Source organism: Cavia porcellus, unplaced genomic scaffold, assembly GCF_034190915.1.
Source record: "Cavia porcellus strain 051 isolate PalLab524CR breed Dunkin Hartley unplaced genomic scaffold, mCavPor4.1 scaffold_15, whole genome shotgun sequence".
Taxonomy (NCBI): domain Eukaryota; kingdom Metazoa; phylum Chordata; class Mammalia; order Rodentia; family Caviidae; genus Cavia; species Cavia porcellus.
Window position 1 is genome coordinate 59,003,280 of NW_026947498.1, and position 22,205 is coordinate 59,025,484.

Below are 22,205 nucleotides of genomic sequence, written 5' to 3' on the forward strand. Positions count from 1 at the left end.
ACTGTTTGAATCCCCACTTTATATGCTCCACTTTAGTATCTTGAATAACTATTTGTAAGAAGACAATCTGTAATCATCAACTAGTGATTTCTTTCCATTTATTTTTTCTTCGAAATTACGTATTATTTCTACCCATTTTCTGTTTTTTAGTCTTTCTTTAAATTGTTTTAAAAAGAAGACACTACAGTACCCAGTGCTGATCATGGAGTATCATGATGTGAAATCCAGCAATACTATTATTCTTTGTTCAGAATAATTTTAACCTGCTTTAGTTTGTTTAATCTAAACATAAATGGAGATATGGATAACTGCATGTATGTTTAAATGTATAGGATTAACAACCATGTTACTAAGTTTTTGTTGGACAGTTGAACAGAACTTTTTGCAGTCTCTCTGTTTGAATTCCCACTTTATATGTTCCATTTTTGTACCTTGAACAACTATTTGTAAAACAACATCAACTAGTGATTTCTTACTGTTTTTTTTCTCTGAACGTATGTACTATTTCTACCTATTTTCTGTTTTGTTTAATCTTTCTTTAAATAAAAATTTTAAAAAGTAATATCAAAGGGTACAAAATGCGGTATTTAAGGATAAATCTCACAAAAGATGCACAAGATCTCTACACAGAAAAGTGAGATCTACTATGCTTATGGATCGGAGGATTCATACATAGAAAGTAGATCAGTGGTTACCTGGGGAATAGAGAATGGAGAAAACACAAGTTTAGGGAATAAACTTGCAAAGAAACATAAGAGCACTTTTAGGGGTGGTGGTGAAGTTTATTATATTGATTACACATGTGTAAAGCTGTGCCTAAACAAAGCATACAGTTTACATCAACTACACTCTCCAGAAAAATTGCTTGTAGATGTCCATAAACAAAGCATAACCACTAACATATGTACATTATAATGGACAACTTTGAAACTGTTGGAGGAAAGAAAGAAAACATAATGCAACAAAATATATAAAGGAAAAATAAAAAAGAAATGAAGGGAAAGGAGAAAGTATAGTAAATAAGACATGTAAGATTATAAAAATATGAACAAATACATAAGTAATTACAAAAATATGTATGATTTAAACAGTAAACATAAAATTCAGTAAACATAAACTCAGTAAACATAAAATTCTAAAAACAGTAAATAATAATTATAACTTTATTAAAAATGATAGATTCTTCATAGAAGGTATGTCTAAAATAAGATTGGCAAAAGAGTTTTAACTAGAGAAACTCATAGTGAAAAACTATAATCACGTAGGTATGCAGTTCAAATTTCCCATCAGTAGAAAACTTACCATTCCACTTCAAGGAGTACAGATAACTGATGGTTTCCACTTGTTAACATCATCAGGATTCATTTCAGGTTTTGATTTGGGGCCATGTTCTATGCAGGCAGCCCCCAGCCAATGACTCATCTTGCAGGGGTATCAAAACGTCATTTCCTTACATAAAGACTGTACTTTGCTCCAGAACTCCCCACTGGTTTGGCTAAGACTTGCACATTTCTAACATTGTACTCTAGGTTCTTCGTTCTCAATCCTGTGTCCTCCCATTTTCCTTTCATGAGTTTCATTCAAATCAGCACTGCAGTCTAAAGGCTTGCCCTTCCTTACCCTGCTCCTCTTCAGTCTTTCACGGGTATACTCTTTCCCCACTTAACCTTTAGCACCCCTAATTCCATCTCTGCCTCTGCTTCCTGGAAGACTAAATTGGCATATCTGGGTGCTGTGGTTTGGATCTAAAAAGACCCCGAAGTCTCATGTCTTTGGAAGGTCACTGGACTATGTGGGCACTGTACTTATCAGTGGATTAGTCCACTAATGAGGTCAGCAGTTGATTGTGCTGTTGGGCCTGATCAGAGAGGCATTCGCAGTGGGGCGGGATCATGAAGGACTCACTTCCTTCCAGGCTCTTCCTCTTTCTCTTTGCTTCCTGGCTCCCATGATGTGAGCAGCATTTGTCTGCCAGCCCTTTCCACCAAGCCCATCCTGACCATGTACTGAAAACAGACACCAACAGAAACCTCTCTTCCTTTAAATTGTAAGTGTTGGGTATTTTGTCCCAGTGAGGACAAAGTGACTAGGATAGTGATCCATTCTCTAGCTTTTGTGATTCAGCAGAACTAGAGTGGATTTGAAGAGTCTATATAAATTTTTTATTTCTCCACAATTCAAATGTTCAGCCATGTTTCACTTCCATAATGAGCCATTTTCATATTATTATTTCCTATATAGTATAATACTTATAATTTCAATAAAATATTTTTAGCAGTGTTGAGGATTGAATCAGAGGCTGTGCACTGAGATATATCCTCAGACTTTATTTTTTATTATTAACTTCTCTTTAAATTTTGAGACAAGATGTTGCTAAGTCACTAAGTTATCCAACTTAGCTCAAACTTGAGATGTTTCTGTCTCAGTCTCCCAGAGTGCTAGGATTCCAGATGTACAAAATTGTTCCTGGTTTCTGAACTATCTTAAAGTCTTCTCTGTGATATTATGTGCTGCTTTGACATTATGAAGTTAAATTTTAAATGCATTTTTGTTATTTTTTAAAGTAGTATTTAAACATACAGTCTTGTTATTACTTACTATAAGGTTTTTCCCAACTAAAGATGCATGAAGAATTAATAAATTGTCCAGGATAGAGTTATGATGTCTGTGCATACCACTAATACTTAAGTGAAGAAACTTAATGGATTGAACTGGGGTTTTGTGAGATAAAGTACCCAAGTCAAAATAGTTCATTTAACAATATCACATGCCACATGCCAACATGCTAGTTCTATCTCTAACATAAAGCTAAAAACATGCTTTGAAAATAAAGCCTAAAATATTTTAAATGTCTGGAGAGGGGAAAATGTATTAGTAATAATTATCTTAAACTTCTTTGGTAGCACAATTGAAGAATAAATGTATTTTAATTTGTCATGATGAAAATAATGTCTTTTCTGCTATAGAACAGTCATATTTTTCATACTTTTCATGATTAACAAGTTCTTATAATACTAAAAATTCTCAATGTACATCTTCCCACTATTTCACTCCACAGAAAAATCTAGGGGAGGGTCATGTGATCCTATGGCTGTTCTCTTAGCATGTAGAAACCCCAAGTCCTCTGTAGTGCATATGTATGTATGTATGTATGTATGTATGTAGTCCATAGATGTCTACTATTCTGAAAGACACCAGAATGTAATGTACAAAGTAAAAATACATAATTCCAACATGTAACATCTGCAAAATTGTTAAGCATTGCATTTCAACACTTCCAGGAATACAAGAACCTCAGAAAAAATATACATCTTTACCCATATTTTCTCTCTCTTTCAAACACAACAAAAAATATAAACCCAGTTTTATTAAACAGTTCAGTTCTTATTATAATCTAACATCATATTAGACAATTAGTTAGTTTTTAAAAATAGGAATGAAGAAAGTGAGAATCTTGCAGATATCAAAACAAGGCACCATCGTGCACCATTGGAAGGAATGTAAATTGATACAATTTGTTATACATATCAATAATATATAAGTGCATACCAATTGACCTGGAAATTTCACTCAAGAAGATTATCCTACAGACACAAACAACACAAAGAAATACATCCATAAGAAATAGTCTACTGACATCATTCCTACACATTCCACAAACAAAACCATCTGAATTTCCATACTTGGCTGTAGTTAATTAAATTATGACATAATCATAAAATGACATAGTATGTAACCATTAGAAAAGAATGAGGTAGCTTTTCTCGTGTTGACATAAAAAACATCTTCAAGATTCACATAACTAGCTTTTTATAGCTACTGGGTAGCATTACAGTATGTTCCTATTTGCGTCTTGACACATTTATATACATACAAAGACAAATGTAAATAGACATATAAATGCATATATATATCATGGGCACATAAAAATATAAAATGTATGTAGAAGTTTTAAGAATAATGAGAAACTGTTGACGATGATCCTATAAAATTATTTCTTGAGGAAACTTGGTTTTTCATTATTCACTGTATTGCACACTTTAAATATTGCAAGTGTGTGCTTTCTTTGCACAATCACAAGTTCTTCACAGAGTTAGCTAACAGCAGCTGAGATTTTAAATTTCTATGATAGAAGGATGTGAATGCAAATCCATTAGAATGTCTTTTCTTCCAAGAAGCTTTGCAAAACTAACTTCAAAATAGGTTTTCCATTCTATATCTGTAAGAAAATTCAAAACAGTAATTGTATTGTATCTTGACTCATTTTTCCTGGTGTTAGATTCCAATAACTTATAAAGTACAGAGGCCTTTGTAATCGATTTCACCTTGCGATATCTGAAACATCTTTACCTTGTTCACAGTATCATAGAGTGGGTTGTTCTTCTCTGTGTAACAAGCATAAGGCTGCATTTCATCCTAGGAAAGAATGCAAAGTCAAAAGCAGTTAAAAAGAATAGAAATTACTGCAGAAACCATCTGTAATTTTCTACAAGTATATACAGCTTTAGCATCTACCACTAGTGCTTGTGTTTGTTTCTCTGATCTTAAATGACCAGAACAAGTCTTTGTCTTAATAGCTTATCAAAAATTATTTGCTGGTTAGTTGTATCTGTTGGTGAGATGATGGCTGTGTAAAAGTATAAATGGAGAAGAATAAAGTGGCTGAAGAAGAATTTCAAAGGACAGATGTGATGGATTGATAACTGGTGGTCAACTTACAATACCAGCTGGACTAAATGAGCATGGTACTGAGCGTGGATAGCCCACTTGAGGATTACTGCTATGATAAAAGGGTGAACTGGAGAGGAAGAGTTGAATGTGTTGTTGTTTGGTGTCATTGGTTCTCCTGTTGCCATGGGTTCTTTTGGAGGGGCTTGTTGAGCTTCTTTCTTCATATGAACTTGGCTAGTCTCATCATCAAAGGAGCTTGGGACATTGTCGTTGCTGAGAATGGCTGCAGTTCTCTTTGGGGGAGCTCTGTTCCTGACGTTCAGCATAGCTCCCTGGATCCAGAGGGGAAGATGCTGTGCTGTTCAATTTCCAGGTGAAGCTTGTCATGCTGCCTTCTTGATAACTTAGCTATTCTCGTCACTGGAGGAGCTTGGGACATCATAGTCACTGAGGATGGCTGTGGCACTTTCAGGGGAGCCCTGGTCTTTATTTTGAGCATCGCTTCTTGGCTGCAGTGCAGAATACTCAGCCCCCCTGGCACAAATCCTTAATCCCACTGGCATAGATTTTCCAGCTTCCATCACTGACTTTTGGGCCTTCCCAGCACAGATCCGTGAAACAGACTTGCATGAGCCATTGTTGTGGGCTCTCGGCCTCCAGTTGGACTCATAGAGGGCATTGTAATGGACTCTAGTTCTTCAGTTGAACTCATGCAGGACATTGCTATGGGATCCAGGCCTTCAGCTGGATTCTCTAGATCTGTAGTGTGTGGAAATATTTCCTGCACTTTCTTTGTATTTGACTCCTTGAGTGGCCATTATAAATAACACTATAAATTATGTATCCTGTATTGTTTGGTTCTACTTGCAATCCCTGACTACAACAACAAAGTCAAAGACTTTGTAAACAAATAGTTATGACAGATTAATGAGCAGGATATATATTTTAAGCTTGAGTAAGAGGGAAAGAAAAAGAGTATTGAAAAAGCAAAAATAAAGAACTAAAGATGGTTTCATGGAAAAGGAAACATTAACTTAGTTTCTCCAATTATTACTGTCCAAATAATGCAAATGCCATGTAATTAGAATGAACATTGAGATGAAAATGTGGATTTGAGGCAATATATAAAAAGCACTTGATAGATAATTAACAAAGTCACACCCGACAATTAGCATTGAGACACCAGAATTTTTTTTAATTTTAAAATAAAACATTAATATTGATGCAAATTACAAATTGCTCTATTTTCACACTGTGTATTTAAAGTTTATAAATTTTTTATCTAATCTTACCTCATCAACAGCAGGAGTAGGTGCTGGATTTTTAAACTTACATTGCCTATAAAAATAAAATAAGCTGGAATAAATATAGGAAATATTGTTTAGACTGAACACAGGAAAAAAAAAACCTGTGCTGTTGAAGATTATGGTTCATTTTGAAAGAAGCCATTTAAGTTAGGAACTACCAGGCATGAGTGGTGGATGCTGCTTGTGGTTAATACATACCCAAATGAGCAAATTCTAGATATTAGAAAGAGACATAAAATTATGCAACAGGTACTTGATACAATAGAATGTATGTAACATGAAATAAATTATTCTAATTATTTCTCAATTAAAAATATAAGTACCTGATTGACCCTGGTTGACTGTCATATTAACCTAGCAAAATCTCTCTCCTCAACGAAAGTAGTCCAGTCAAAAACAAAGATACTTTTTGATGGTAAGATAATCAATGTTAGCATCTTAATTTACCCAGTCACTTCCACTATTTCTTGTTTTTCAAGTCTAATAAGGCTAAAAGAGAAAAGATATTAATTGTTCAATACCTGAAGCCTTTGGTTTTCAAAAACCAAACTGATCCCACGATGATCAAAATAATAGCAATGGAAGGAATGATGTATCTAATATATGACTCACTTGGTCTTGAGATACCTATAACTATAGACATAAAAATACATGGATCACATGTGATAAATCAAGGCAACAGAATACTATTCTGTGCAAAAAGAAAAACATATCAACTTATGAAAAGACATGAATGAAACTTAAATGTCTATTATTAAGTGAAACAAACCAATTTGTAAGGGTTATATAATGCATGGCTGCAGCTCTGAAACATTCTGAGAAAGGCAATACTAGGAAGATAGAAAGTAAAAGTATCAGTGATTTCCAGGAGAAAGAGAATAGATAAAAAGCTGCAGCATAATGTATTTTTATAGCAGTGATAGAGTTTTCGGTGACACCATTGAGAGTGATAGATGTCTTTATATACCTGCCCAAACCGTAGAATTTACCTCACCAACAATTAACCCAAATGGACTTCGGTGAGAATCATAAATCCACGTGGGTTCAGTGATTGTAGGAATGTAACACAGAGGTGCAGGATGGCCACAATGGGGGAGGTTGTACTTGGGTGAGGTCAAGGTTCCATAAGAACATCCTGTACTTTCCACTTAATTTTGCTGTGAAATTAAAACTCACCTAAAACTCACCTAAAAGATAAAATCTACTCAAAAACCAAAATATATGTGATTCAAGGAGATCTCAGAGTACTTGACATTCATTGTGTCATTTTATTGTAAACACTTCTGAACTGTTCTACCAGTCAGACTCTGGAGTTTTCATCAAGAAATCATCTTAGCCAGGTCTTGCTGCTTTAAGGATTCATGAATGGGTAATTCCTATACAAGAGAGTGAAACTCAGACCCCCATTGTTATAGTAAGAACAAAGGTGCTCGCATCTCCAGCATCAGAAATAAATAGCTTATTATAGAGACGATAACTGGAAAAATAACTAATTCTGGTTACCTTTCTGCTAAGGCAGTAAAGCTAAAATGAATGCATGGCAGCAAATGTAATTACTTATAAACTGCTGGCCACAGTAAAAGCTCAGCTTACTTGCACAAGTCAACAAAGCAACTGTCAGCTTGGCAAGTGGTTTCCAAACTGTGCTCCTGGTGTCTCATAAATGTAGCTGAAGAGCCACAAGAGGAAGGGAAAGGGAGGCAGAGCGAGAGCCTCGGTCCAGTTCTTCCATCTGTTTTTAAATCCTGGAGTTCTCATTTTAAAAAGTTTTATTTTATACTTAGAAAAACATCAATAACATTGTTTTGAAAGTTTTAAACTAATGAGACCTCTCACTGGATGTGCAAAGAAGAGAGAGGAAATCTCTGCACTCATGGGATTTGGACTACAGGTCTTTCAGCTCCAGAGGTCTATAAGTCTGACATCATATTGTAACAGGATGGCAGGAGTTTACACATGGCCAAAGCACAGTTAATATTCTCAGTAAAAAATTTATTTAAAATCACTTTAGGGATAATGTTTTTCCTTCTCAAAACTGGAGATCAATCCATGGTTACTCTACCCACATCCTTGGCATGTTTGTTTGATGTTTGTTTGTTTAAAGACAGGGTCTCATTAACTAGCCCAGGCTGAGTTTAAACTTCTAGTCCTCAGCTTCTCCAGTGTGCCACCATGCTCATCTGGGAATTAACATTTTTAACGGTGATTTAAACACATAGTTTTCCTTTTCTTTCATAAAACTGAATAAAACATTCGTAAGAAAAAAACAAAGTACAGACTTGAAAAGACTGTATAAAACAAGAAGACAAAAACAGAGTACATGTTTTAATATTTTTAGGTGGGAAAAAGAATAGCAAGTGATTTATAAAATAAAATAAGAGAGAACCTTCACGCACAGGAAACTCTAAAAGACTTTTGGAGCATGAGTAGGAAGCATCACATAGGACAAAATGGCTTAAGTATTTTGAATGATCTTGCCAAGAAGAAATGATAACTATTTGAGGTAACACATACATTGACTACTATGAATGATCATTTTATAAACACAAATGGATCAAAATATCATTTGTACCCCATTAATATCTAAAATTATTATTTGTCAGTTAACAATAAGACTTAAAAAGACATAGGGTTGAAAAGTCAGGAAAAGGGCACATAGTGAATAAAATATAAAGCCACATGCTGGGATTGCTTTGAATGTCTGCCTTAAAACACATAGGCTCTCAAGTGCTCTGTCTGCTCTGTGAGCACATCTTCCCTCACTAGCAGACAGAAAGGGAGTCTGGTTTTAAGAAGATGAACTGGAGACTTCACAGTCAAGGATCCAGACATCATGGAAAGTGGACAGGAAGTGCCATACTGAACAACAATATCAAAAGGAAGTTTAAGCTGTGAACAGTGGAATGTGCCCATGCACACTTGTGTCTCCTTCCCAAAACAGTAACTGTGAGGCTTATCCTTCCAAAACAAAAGACTGGAGACTTATTTCCTGAAGCTCCCCAACAGTCCCAGAGCAAAGTAGATAAATGAAGATCTCCAATTATTGCAAAACAAAAATTCGTTTATTTCTTTCTCTCTATACTGACGTTAACTAGTTGACAAGTCCCACTATCATATAGTCAGGCTTGTAATCAGCTCTTCAGAGTTCACTTGGAAATCAATAGACAGCCAAGGATTACCAAAGAGAGTATATGACAGAAAGATATTAAAACAAACAAATGGTAGAAGGCAAAAGGAACCCAGCTTAAGTACATTCAGAATCAAGGCATAGAAGATCCAGGCTAATAGCTATATAATAGGCTAAGTGATGAACCATTACTGATGAACCCATGAGTATAAAAAAATTCAAGAAAGGATATCATCAAGAAAAAAATGAAAGTGATAGATTGCCTAACCTCATCTGTGGAAAGCATTAGTAGGATTCTCTAATTTTACCTGTGACCTCCATGTTAATTCATAGTACATACATGTACTGGAAGTTTTTAAAAATAAAGCAAGTATGAAGACTATGAAAAACAGAGAAAACGTGTTGATTTTAAAACCATATTTGCATATTCAAATTAATTTAATTACTAAAAATTGCTACCTCATGAATATGAAAGATGAGGGAAGGAATAAGATAATGGTAACTGTTCATCTACCATAAGAAGAGGTGGCTACATAATGCCTAAATTTGATAAATAAGAAACAGCACTATGGCCATATAATTTAGGAAAATGGATCCAAATACTACAAAAAACAGTTGAAGAGCTGAAAGCATCTGGCTCTAGAACTGAATGAAAACAGAGAGGGGGTTTGGAAAGGCAAAGGTTAGGTCCTTGTGCACCAATTTGACTTTAAACTATGTACGTTTTATATTAAAGTAATACTTCAGTATTTTTAAATGACAAGAATATGGACTAGGATACAAGCAAAAGTGAAGAACTACATAACAAATATTATTATAAGACATTTAAGAAATTCCACCTGGAAGAGCCTAGAGGAAAAAATTAATCCCAGACTAAGATTCCATGAAAGCAACTTATCCTTCTCATTTGCCCTAAGTATCTGTTAAAACTGTTCATACTTTCTACTTCTATTTAAGCAATAAGTATCCTGCTAAAAACACTACTTAAGTCAATTTGATGCTACTATACAAGCAAGTAATATCAGTGGAATAAACTGCATTCTAAAATATGGTTTTTAATTTTAAAAATTCTGTAATATTCTTTTAGACATTATATATTTTGGAAGAAGAAGGAAGATAAAATGGCGACTGAGAAAACATCTCTGAAGGAAATTCATCTGCATATTTTTTTCCTTCTTTTACCAATAAAAGAATGGAGGGAAAAGCAAGTATAAAACCAAAAGAAAGCCGGGAATGTAGCTCAGGGGCAAAGTGCCTGCCTGGCAAGCATAGTGCCTCCTATACCGGAAAAGAAAATAGAAAATAAAGGCTTTTTTAAAGTCCCTTTAAAAACTAAAAGAATTACTAACCAGAAGGCAGAGATTCAGACAGACTCCAGTTCCCAGTCAAATGCGAGACCAAGCAGGTCACGGTGGACACGTTCCCTGAATAGCTGCAGCTGCTCCTGACCGTCACTGTGCTGTTGCTGTAGCTGGTCGTTTCTTCCTCACTCTGGCAGTGCCCTTGTGGAATCCAGGAGATCTGTGCAGCTGGCTTGCCTGCAACTGCCTCGCACACCACGGTTTTATTCTTAATGGGAAAGATGTTTGCTTCAGGGCGCACTGCAGGGATGTGAGGAAAATTATGCTTCAGCCTCCAGATCAGAGTTGAAATTTAGAGAATTTGTCTCAGACACCAATATGATGATGTGATGCATCACAATTTATTCCGCCCCTTACCTAGCACTTGGAGTTGATATTCATGTTGGAAATTCCCAGTAGAGTTTACCATTTCACAGATGTAAGTTCCATCATGTGTGACAGCCGCTCCATTAATCTGAAGGTCAGGACTTAGGTCAGGTCTGGAGGTCCACGTTATCCTCTCATCAGTACAGTTGTCAGAGGTCTGATTTTCTTCCTTATCATAGGATTTTGTGCATAAGGTCTGACCTCTGAGAGTGATTTTCCACGTTGTTAGCAGTATGTTTGTCAGTAGGACATCAGGGCAACAGAGCACCTTCCTCGAGCCCATCTCTATAAACAGCCTACTGTTAGCTGGACACACAGGTACACACACCACATGCCACACAAAAGAAGAAATGGGAAAAAACAAGCTTCACAAAGATCTTTTTATGTTGACATTTATCTATAACATGTAGTGTGAATCTGTATTTAGACATTGCTTAGCTGGTGATCATATCAAAATATTAGATTTATATAAAGATAAATATGCATAAGATATACATAATGTATGCTATATATGCAAATGAAATTCAAATAGTAAGCAATTTTTTCTATATTTTACATTACAATGGAATCATGTATTAAAATATATTAAAATTTTCAGGTAATTTGACATTTGAAATAGATATGAAAATGTATTCTAAATTAAGTATTCTAAAATCTAATACTTTGGTGAAGAGCAATATTGGATTTATCACAAAATTCAAGCTCCTCAGAAAAGAAAATGCAATCGTTCTGTGATTATCTTCCCCTGAGCTTTAATATGTGCAAAAAAATTTAGTAACATCAAAACTAAATGCCTCTCACTAACGTGGCTTTTCTGACAAACATAAATTTGGAAAGTATGTGGTACTTTTATTGAAAGCAACTAATATGGTACTCAAGTTGAACTAGTTAGAAATTCAAAATGTTAAGAGAATAAATGATATCACCAGATCTTAAAATAATAAGCAATTTCATCAGTTTAGGTATCCCATGAAAATGAAAACTGATGATACCTAGAAATATTTTTCTCTGGTGAAACAGTAGCTTGTTGTATAAGTATAAAAGCAATGAAACACAGGATTATTTTTCTTTGCCATTTTTTTCATAAAAAGTGTGATACTATCAAATAGCTTTTAGGTAAGTTTCTCTCCCTTTTTGTTTAGTCACATGTATATTTTCAAACAGTTCAACTGTGAATTTTGCTTATCACTTTTGTTCCTATGTTCAATCTAATTACACAGATTAAATCTATAAAATGACCTTTCGTGTTCATATTTTAAAATAAAAATTAAGCCCTTTATCCTACAAGTATCTTCCAACACAGAACCTCACACTCGCACAAAGTGCCATAAGCTGTCTGTGACCGATAGGGGTTTGCAGGAGGTGATTACTACTGAACCAGACATCCGTTACAAATCACATGTGATAAAGATTTGATCATTAATGTCCCTTAAATGTGAGCAAAACCATCTACAGTGGGGCAAACATTTGTGTGATGAAACTTGTTTTTGCTAAATGCTTGGTTTAATCTCTCCTTTCCTGTTTCAGTGTCACTTATCTCTTCTGGGTACCAAGCCCTTGCATTTTATGCCCAGATAAAGATCACATAACTAATTGAAGAAAGAGGCGGGACCTTGACATGTCTTTCCACAATCTCAAGTAAGCAAATGTTTAGAGGCAAGCAAGAACATGCTTTGTGTGGGAAAAATCTGGAGACTGGGACATTCAAGGCCCCTTAAACCACAGCACTCAGACCACTATATTCTGCAGTTGTCCACTGGACTTCAGCCAGATCATCCGTTACTGTTTGAAACGAAGTTAAACCCTCTATCCCTCCATGCTGGCCACTAGTTGTGAAAGTGTATTACCTTCTGCAAGAGGGGATGAATTATTCCGTATATTCCGGTTTTCATCCGTACATGAATTATCTGAATCTACAAAATCTTTAAGAAAAAAGTAAATGAAGTTAATTTTTAAATACTCAAATATTCAGAAGTCACTGTTTCTCCTCAAAGTCTTATTCAACAAGAGAATGAGTTAACTAAAATTAACAAAAACCATTGCATAGAAAATAAAAATTTATTTGCATTCAGGGATAAAAATGTTAATATCTTACAAAATAAATTCATAAAGTAATAATGATTTCCTGTTTAGGAGACATCGAATTTTTTCAACAAAGGAAACTTGTCTCTCTTCCTGCTTCTGATCCCCTTCTATAGCCAGGAGTATGTGTTGAGGGCAGGCATCTCATGTGAGTTGGTTTCATTAAGCTCCTTTCTCCAGGTGCCTTTCTCTAATTAAAGTTGTTTGGAGCAAGGATGGCACCTCATCCAGCTGAACAAAATACTACCTTTTCTCAAGAATGTTAGAATCAGAACTGAGAAGAACGCATGAATCTCTCCTGCTTCTTTATTTTTTATAAATTATATGCCCAATCTGAGGAACAAAGATGAGAATTTTTATGTACTCTAACCTTCTAGTTCCATAGTTCTTGAGACCTATTTCCATTCCTTCCCTCGGGTTTTATAGAATTTCTTATAATCATGATATACCTAATCACCTGCAATTTAGGTTCTAAAAAACTGCTGTACTTTAGTTTTTTTAAAGCAATAAACAGGAAAGGTTAGAATTATTTTGCTATTGTAACATACACTATCTTATAAGAGTATAGTTTTATTTAAGGTGTAGTTGGACTAATTGTAAATGTGTGTTACAAAGAGTGAAAGTTTTAAAAAAAAGTATAACTGATATGCTAAACAAAATAAAATCATATAAAAATGTTCAGTTAGAATAATAAAACGTTACACAATGGTGTGTTATCCAGCCATCAAAAGTAAAATCCTGTGAACCACAGGCAGTTAGATAGAACTGGAAAACATCATCTAAAGCAAAATGAGGCACCCACAGAAAGATAAATCTTGCTTGTCCTCTGTCACCTGGAAGGGAAAAGATGAGCTGAAAGTAGAAATGGTATAATTAATGCTGGGAGGAACAGGGGCAGAGGGACTCGGTGAAACAAGCATGGCTGGATGTGATCAGTGCTTGAGGTCTACAAATGCTAAACGGAGTTTAGCATTTCTCTGTCAGCAATGGGCGCAGAACAGTGAACCCCAGGAATATGCCATTATAAGAATAAAACTAAAAATAAAACCATAAAAAGCAGAATAGAATGAAAGATGAATAAAAACATGAGCAACAAGAAGAAAACAGTAAAATCTGCAGCAGGTTTTAATCTAAGTATACATATAATCACTTTGAACATCAAATGCATGAATTTATTAAGTAATCAGGACGAATCAGAAAGTGAGATCTGCCTATATGTTGTTTATTACATTACATAAATACAAGGACAAATAGAATAATCTACTGTGATAGGTAGAGAGTTTAGCATTTCTCTATCAGGAATGGGCACAGAACACATAAAATTAGACAATATTGAACTGCACTCAACAAAATCATCAGTGAAATAGATGTAATTGACATCCATAGATGACTTCTTCCTACAATGGCAGACTGTACATACCTCTCAAGTTTAAATAGAATACATGCTGAAATAAACCAGGAATAATTATTTTACTTTTGGATAGAGAAGAGTTCATTAAGAGTAGTTGCTTATTTTATCTCTCATAACATTTCTTGCTTTGAACTCTTCTCTGCCCAAAATAAACAATATTCTGAGCCACAAAATGCATCTTGGCAGGTTTTTTTTTTTCCTTTTGGTATCAGTAGCCAAACTCAGGACCAGGCAGGTGCCTGTGCCACTGTGCTATATCCCTAGCACATGTTAGCAAATTTCAGAGAACAGAAATCACACAATGTTTGTTTTCAGACCAAATGGGGTTAAATTAGATATCAATTGCAGAAACGTAGCTGAAAATACCAAAATTATTAGAGATTATACCACATGCATCTAAATAGTGTATTAATAAAAGAGAAAATCTTAGAAACTCTGAATTAAATAAAAATGAAAATACAATTCAAATTTTGAAATAAGTCAAAAAGTATTACTTACATGGAAATCTAAAGCATTGAACGTATATTTCAGAGAAGAAATTTACATCCAATCCTTGAAACTTCAGTTTAGAATATAATAACTAGAAGAGCAAATTAAATTCAAAGAAGCAGAAAAAGCTAATAAAATTAAGGCAGATATCAATGAAATTTTTAAAAAGGAAATAAAAAAATCTAAGGTGGTTCTATGAAAAGAAAAAATTATCAGACCACTAGCCAGACTACTTAAGAAAAAGAGAATGAGCTTGTCATATATGAAATAAAATAAGGAATATCACTGAGGGTTCCTTGGACATTAAAAGTCTAAAAGGAAAACTGTGAATAACTTCAAGTTCATAAATTTTATAACCCAGGTGAAACACATCAATTCCTTAAAAGATAGAATCTGCCAGAGCTTGCACAGGAGAAATCAGCGATCTGAATGGGTCAATACTCTTTGAGGAAATTCAATCAATAATTAAAAATCTTCCAAAAGAAAAAGCACCAAACCCTGATACATTCATTGAGGAATTCTGCCAAACCACTGAAGAAAAAATTATATCAATTCTGTATGATCTTTCAGAAGATATAGGCAAGAGAGTACTTCCTAATTCATTCTGTAAAATGGGGATTACCTTAACACAAAAACCAGACAAAGACATTAGAGGACAAAAAAAAAACTATAAACAGATAACTAACTTTAAAAATCCTCTACAAAATCAAATTACAGAATGTAAAAATCATTACACTGCATAACAAAATGGGATTAATCCCAGGCCTGTTCAATGTTTATACTCAATGTAAAATATCTAAAGGAGAAAGTAATATGATTATTTTCAATACATGCAAAAGAAGCATTTGACTAAATCCAGCACTCTTAAAGATATTTTAAAAATTCTCGTAAACTAAAAATGGAAGTGGATTTTCTCATCTTGATAAAGATTATCTTTTAAAAACCTACAGTTTGCCATGCCACCCTCAGACCTTGGCCCCAGAGACTGCATGCTTCCTGCGTGACCCCCGCCTGCCCTAAGCAAACCTCCAGCCACCCTTGGATCTTGGCCCGCAGTGCCACGTGCTTCCTGTGGGACCCCCACTGGCCCTGAGGAATGCCATGCTGCCCTGGACCTTGTGCCCGTGCTACTGGGCTTCCTTTGCAACCCCTGCCAGCCCAGAGGAACACCGCACCAACGGCTGCTGCCCTTAGCAACCCTCCCCATCTCCTAGACCAACTACGTGATCTTCGGCTCCCACTCCTCCTCCTAGAACCTTGAACTGCAGTGGATTAACCATGCTGAGTTGAAGGGAGACTCAGTGACCTCTCACCCAAACAGAAGTCTTCAGCAGGCTCTAATCACTATGCTCCTGTGCTTCTCCTGGCATTTGCCTTACAACTTCAAAAACCAGTTGAAGTTACAGCTTCACTAAGTAGACTAAGACCAAACAAGATGAAACAGATGAACCCATTCAAAAAAAAAAAAAAAAACCATGAAAGCAATATAGTACTTCAAAACAAGGCAGCGCCCCCACAGATGCTTGGATGGACACCACTGGCCTGCCCCTCAGCCCAGGACCACTTACGCTGCTACGCCATGCTTCCCATGTGCCCAGTGGATGCCTGGACCCAGAACACCTGCTGGCCCCTCGGGACACTCCCTACCTCCTGGACCTAATAGTACTGTTGATCTTCAGCTCCCACCCTTTCTTCCACAACCTTGGACTACAGCAGATTAACCATGCTAGCTTGATGGGAGATTCAGTAACTGCCTCACCCAAACAAAGGATCTTAGCAGGCTCCAGTCAGTGTAGTGAGTATGTCCCTAACATAGAGTAAAGCTCCCTCCAACTAACTGTAAGACCTTAGTGAATCTGGTAAGAGTGTGGGTGACTCCTTCCTGCACACAGAGAACATCAGGCAGGATAAAGAATGTACAAATAAGGACTCTTCCAACTTGGAGAAAATCAAAAGGGCTTATGAGACATACAGGCACACAATAGGGACATAGTAGGGCCTCAGCTGACACAAACACTAAAGTCAGGGAGATTTGGTGGCCTGGAATAACCTGAAGATAAAGTAACTGCAGTAACTAAAAGTTGATCTACATCAATACTGCTAGGCTTGGCAGGCCAGGAAGAATATAGGACTCACCCAAAAGGCCCTGCAGTGGGAAGTCAGGTGACTGGCCTACCTATTCATTGTGGACCCGGCAATTGGACAAACATCAACCTTACGTTAGGACCCCAAGATACCCACTACCAACAGTTGACACTAGTGGGATTGAAGGACCAAATATTAACTCAAAGGGGAAAATGGCAAAATGAAAAAGCAAAATGCAATCTCAAGCATCTAGTCCACCAGGAGCAAGTACAGGAGACACTGAAATTGAGGACTTCAAAAGTAACACACTGGAAATCTCTGAAAAGATAGTGAGTGAAATAAAAAAAAAACTCCATGAAGCTATAGAGGAAATCAAATTACAAGTACTATCCCATGTAAAGATAGAAATAACAACCTTAGTAAAGGAGTTACTGAGCACAGCTAAAGAAGAAATAGAAAAAAAAAATACAAGAGCATGGGAAACTGGGATTGAAACCTTGAATGAGCAATATAGAAAATAAGTAGAATTCATGAAACAAACTCAAGGAAACATCCAAGAAACACAAAATTCTATTCAAAGCTGGCAAAACCATTTAAATGAAGCCAAAGGTAAAATTTCAGACCTTAAGGACAGGATTGCAATTAGGGATCATGAAAGGATAGAACTTTTAAAAATAACAAAGCAGCATGAAATGACAATCCAGCAGCTTCAAGATGATACCAAGAGAAACAATATAAGATGATATGCATCAGTGAAGATGCAGGAGTCAATGCAAATGTCATATCTAAAATATTCACAGAAGTAATAGTATTTTAATTAATTAAAATCTCCCAAACATGGGAACAAATATGATATGCAGATAAGTGAGGCATGTAGAATGTCAAGCAATCACAACCAACATAAATCTACACCCAGACATATAACAGTTAAGATTCCAGACATACAACATAAAAACAGAATAAAGAAAAGACACAACTCACGTATCAAGGAAAACCCATTCGAATCACACCAGACTTTTCAGCGCAAACCCTCAAGTCAAGACGAGCTTGGAGTGAGGTGTTTCAAGCCCTGAAAGAAAACAACTTTCAGCACAGACTGAAGTACCCAGAAGAACTTTCATTCACATTTAATGGAGAAACAAAGTACTTCCATGACAAAGAACAACTGAAGAATTCATGTCCACAAAACCAACCCTAGAAAGAGTATTGAAAGGCATACTAGATAGAGACAAAAATGACCATAATCTCCAGAACAACAGAGAGACACCACCAGGCAGGGCAAGCAATTAAAGAGGAAAAGCATAAAGCAAACAACTGGAATATAACATGAAAAAGTTGAGCTAGTACCTATCAGTTATATCCATAAATGTAAATGGCCTCAATTCACCTATCAAAAGAAATAGGTTGACAGATGGATCAAGAAACAGTATCCCACAATATGCTGTATATATTGGGTCAGAAACACATCTGACCCAAAAGGAGACTCATGGCCTAAAAGTCAAAGGATGAAAAACAGTATTCCATGCAATAGAAACCCAAAAAAAAGCAGACAATATTATGTTTTAGAATGTTTGTAAGTTTTTTATTCTGATATTATTTTTGTGGTTATTTAGTACGGATATCAACATACATAAAGTTTTCAATTTTTCAAACATAAATTATTATCCAAGAAGGTTCCTAAATAACCCTGCTCTAATAGATGTTGGTGATTTATTCTATGCTATCCTATTGGCTCCAAAATTTTGTTGGCCATTATTGTGAAGTTTGAAACACAAAATTAATAGACTTTTTAAAAGAGCAGTTTTAGATTCTTAGTGGAACATGCAAAGAATTCCCAAATATCCTCTGCCCCTGCATATGAAAAATATCCTTCATCAACATCTTCTACTAAAATGGTACATTTATCACAATACAGGAAGTGCTAGGAACCCCACTACCCACTTGTCTGGAAGAAACCAGGAACATGACAAAAGGAAGAAACAAAAGGCAGTCTTCAGCCTCCAACCCAAGCAGTGCTGGCCCAGGAGAGGTAAACACAGAAGAGATCAAGAGCTGCATACCTGCAGTTTCTGAAGCAACAGCATCTGACATAAAGAAACAACTTTGTGAAATTATAAAGAACTTAAATATTAATACAAGTAAAGGAAGATATTTTAAAAGAGAAATGCTAAGTACCTCTCAAGAAGACACAGATGGAAGAATAGAGAAGCATAGGAAAAGGAGAGAAATCTTCAATGAAGAATATAAAAAAAATTAGACTACACGAAATAGATTCAAAGAGATTACCAAGAAATTAAAAACTCCATTGAAAGCTGGAAAAACTGTTTGAAAGAAACTAAAGATAGACTATTAAACCTTGAAGACAGATTTGCAGCTTGCAATCATGAAAGATCTCTTAAAAATAACAAGGAACCAGGAAGTAATAATACAAAGGCTATAAGATGACAAGAGATCTATAACATAGGAATAAAAAATGTGAGTGAAGAAGCATGGATAAATGCAGATGAAATACAAAGCTATTTACAGAAATAATTAAGGAAAACTTCCCAAGCATAGGAAAAGGAAATGATATTCAGATATATGAGGCATACAGAACTCCAGCCAACTATAACCAAAATAGATCTCATCCAGACATATAATAATCCAGATCTCAGAAATTCATCACAAGAACAGAATATTAAAAATTGTCAGAGAAAATAAACGTATCATCTATAAAGGAAAACACATCAGAATCACAACAGACTTCTCCACATAAACCATGAAATCAAGAAGATCAAAGTATTCCAGGCCCTGAAAGAAAATAACCTCCAACCCAGACTGATGTACCCTGAAAAACTATTTCTCAAAATTATGGAGAAAAATTATGCTTCCATGACAGAGAAAACTGGGAACATGACCCAATCCAACTCTACAAAAAATACTGAAGGACATTCTAGAGAGAGAGAATGGTTTCTTTATTCTTATTGGTCCAGTGTAAAAAAGAAAAAAGAAAAAAAGAAGACCATGGTTTCAGGAATAGTGTCAAAGGAAGCTCACTGAATGAGGCAAACAGTGGAATGAAGGGGGAAGTAGACAACCAACAGCAGAAAAATAGCATGGCAGAGATAAGGCAGAGAAGGTGGGTCACAATCACTAACGTAGATAACCTCAATAGACTAATAAAAAGAAACACAGGCAGAGTGGATCAGGAGATAGGGTCCATCAAGATGCTCTATATAAGAAATATACCTAAGCTGAAAGAGGGTTTATGGACTGAAAGTCAAAGATGAGAAAATAATGCTCTATGTGACAGGAAACCAGAAAAAGTGTGGGTAACTCGCCCATCAGCTGCAGATTGCCTGGAAACACATAACACTTTTATATAATGGAGGACTATTCAGCTATAAGGAAGGAAAACATTGAAGTTCTTGTAGTTAAATGAATACAACTTGAAATCATGCTCAGGGGTAAAAAGGTTCAGAATCACTTAGGTAACTAGCGGGTTGCCGCCCTGATCTAAAAACGAAAGGAGTTAGTGGGATACAAAATGTACAATGCATCCTATGAAAGTAAAAGAGGAGGAACTGTCTAAAAAGGAAAAGTAGTGGACATTGTTAATCTTGTATCATGATCTGAAATCCATATTGTTTTCATTGCTCTGTTTAGTTTGGTCATATTCTGTTCCAGTTTGTCTACTTTTATTAGATTTGATGGCATGGACAGCTATTCCAAAGACAGCAGAGTAGACTATGGTTTTTGATGTCCCACTAACTTAATTTTAAGTCCTGTATTGTTTTCACTGTCTTGTTTTGACTGATTTTATTTGAATTTGCTTTGTTTGATCACTGTCTTGTTTTGACTGATTTTATTCTAATCTGTTTTGCTTGATAGTATTAAGTCTGAGGGTATAGGCAACTACTTTGAAGACAATAAGATTAACTATGATACCCATTCTGGGTTGACTATTATCTTCTTTTGAAGTGCTATAATGTCTCCAATGTTTTGTTTTTATTGATTTTGTTCTGTACTGTTATGTTCAATTATATTGTGTCTGATAATTTGGGCAATTCTATTGAACATAACAAGAGACACTATGGTAACCATTTTAGATCACCTTGTATTTTGGTTTTAAGTCAAGTACTATGTCCATCCTTCTGTTTTGACTGACTCCATTTTGTTTTCTCTCATTTGGTTTTAAAAATAAATTTTAAAACATTTTAAAAAGTAGGCTGTGAATCAGTGGAACAGGCAGACAGTCCATGAATATACTCACACGACCTATTCATTTTAAACAAAGAGGTTAAAGCAATTTAAAGTGCACAAAATATCTTTTTCAACAAATGATGATGTAACAAATGCTTATCCCATGAAAAACAATGTTCAACCCTTTACATAGGCTCAAATAATTACCTTCAACTGCTTAATTGCCTTAAATGAAATGCTATAGTACATAGCCAGTTACCCTCCAAAAACCCATCTCTCAACACATGAGGCTTGAGGGGGGATGTTTAGATCTAAACCATGACATTCTAGCTCTGGTTCCCAAAACAGTAATGAGTACTTTTTAATGAAAAAACACATTTAGTCCATCTCTAAGAGTTGCCAACATTTTTACATTTCCAGCATTGTTGAAAAGTCAAATGTCTCCTATGAAAACTAAGCAAACTTAGTTAGACCCCCTTTAGAAAGCAAAAAGGCAGGGAGAAAGAAAGAGGACCAAAGCAAGACTGAAACATTAGCTGGTTGACTGGCTCAAAGGAGAGGGGTCAGCCCACATCATCCCTAAGGGCACCTCAGATCAATAGTAAATTGGAAAAGCCAGTAATCCCTATCCAGCATGCTTCAGAAAAACCTTCACCATACACCTGTCTGAAAGCATGTCACCATACACCTGTCAGAAACATGACAAAAGAAAGAGACAAAAAAAAAGCCTCTAGCCACTGACCCAGAGAAAATAAGTCCAAGAGAGGTAAATACAGAAGACATCGAGGACAGCAATCATGCAATGTTGGCCACAGCATCAGCATAAATAAAGAAATACTTTGTGACCTTATAGACAAACTTACAACTGAAATTCTAATTCAAGTGAGGCAAAATATAAAAAGATTAATAAAAGAAATGCAAAGTGCCTCTTGAGAAGACACAGATGGAAGAATGGAAAAAGGAGAGAAACTTTTGATCAGGAAAATAAACAAAATCTAAAATACATAAAACAGATCCAAAGAGATCACCAGGAAATTAAAAACTCCATTGAAAGCTGGCAAAATTCCTTGACAGAAACTAAAGTTAGACTTTCAGGACTTGAAGATAGATTTGCAATGTGTGAT

At 35.5% G+C, this 22,205-nt stretch overlaps 1 protein-coding gene across 8 annotated transcripts in view; it reads right to left on the reverse strand.

Moving 5' to 3' along the window:
* Positions 1 to 761: 761 nt before the first annotated feature.
* LOC100735277 (cell surface glycoprotein CD200 receptor 1-like) overlaps positions 762 to 22,205 on the reverse strand; it is a 42,841-nt gene continuing 21,397 nt past the window's right edge. For 2 of the 8 annotated variants that reach the window (XM_063224958.1, XM_063224962.1), the window contains exons 2-7: positions 12,680 to 12,754; positions 10,824 to 11,117; positions 10,455 to 10,706; positions 6,500 to 6,611; positions 5,964 to 6,027; positions 4,239 to 4,416 (exon numbers count right to left, since the gene is read on the reverse strand). In XM_063224958.1, coding sequence (XP_063081028.1) covers positions 4,291 to 4,416; positions 5,964 to 6,027; positions 6,500 to 6,611; positions 10,455 to 10,706; positions 10,824 to 11,117; positions 12,680 to 12,754 — 923 coding nt within the window. In that variant the 3' untranslated portion in view covers positions 4,239 to 4,290. The other 6 variants (XM_063224957.1, XM_063224961.1, XM_063224959.1 and 3 more) reach the window with 5 other exon arrangements.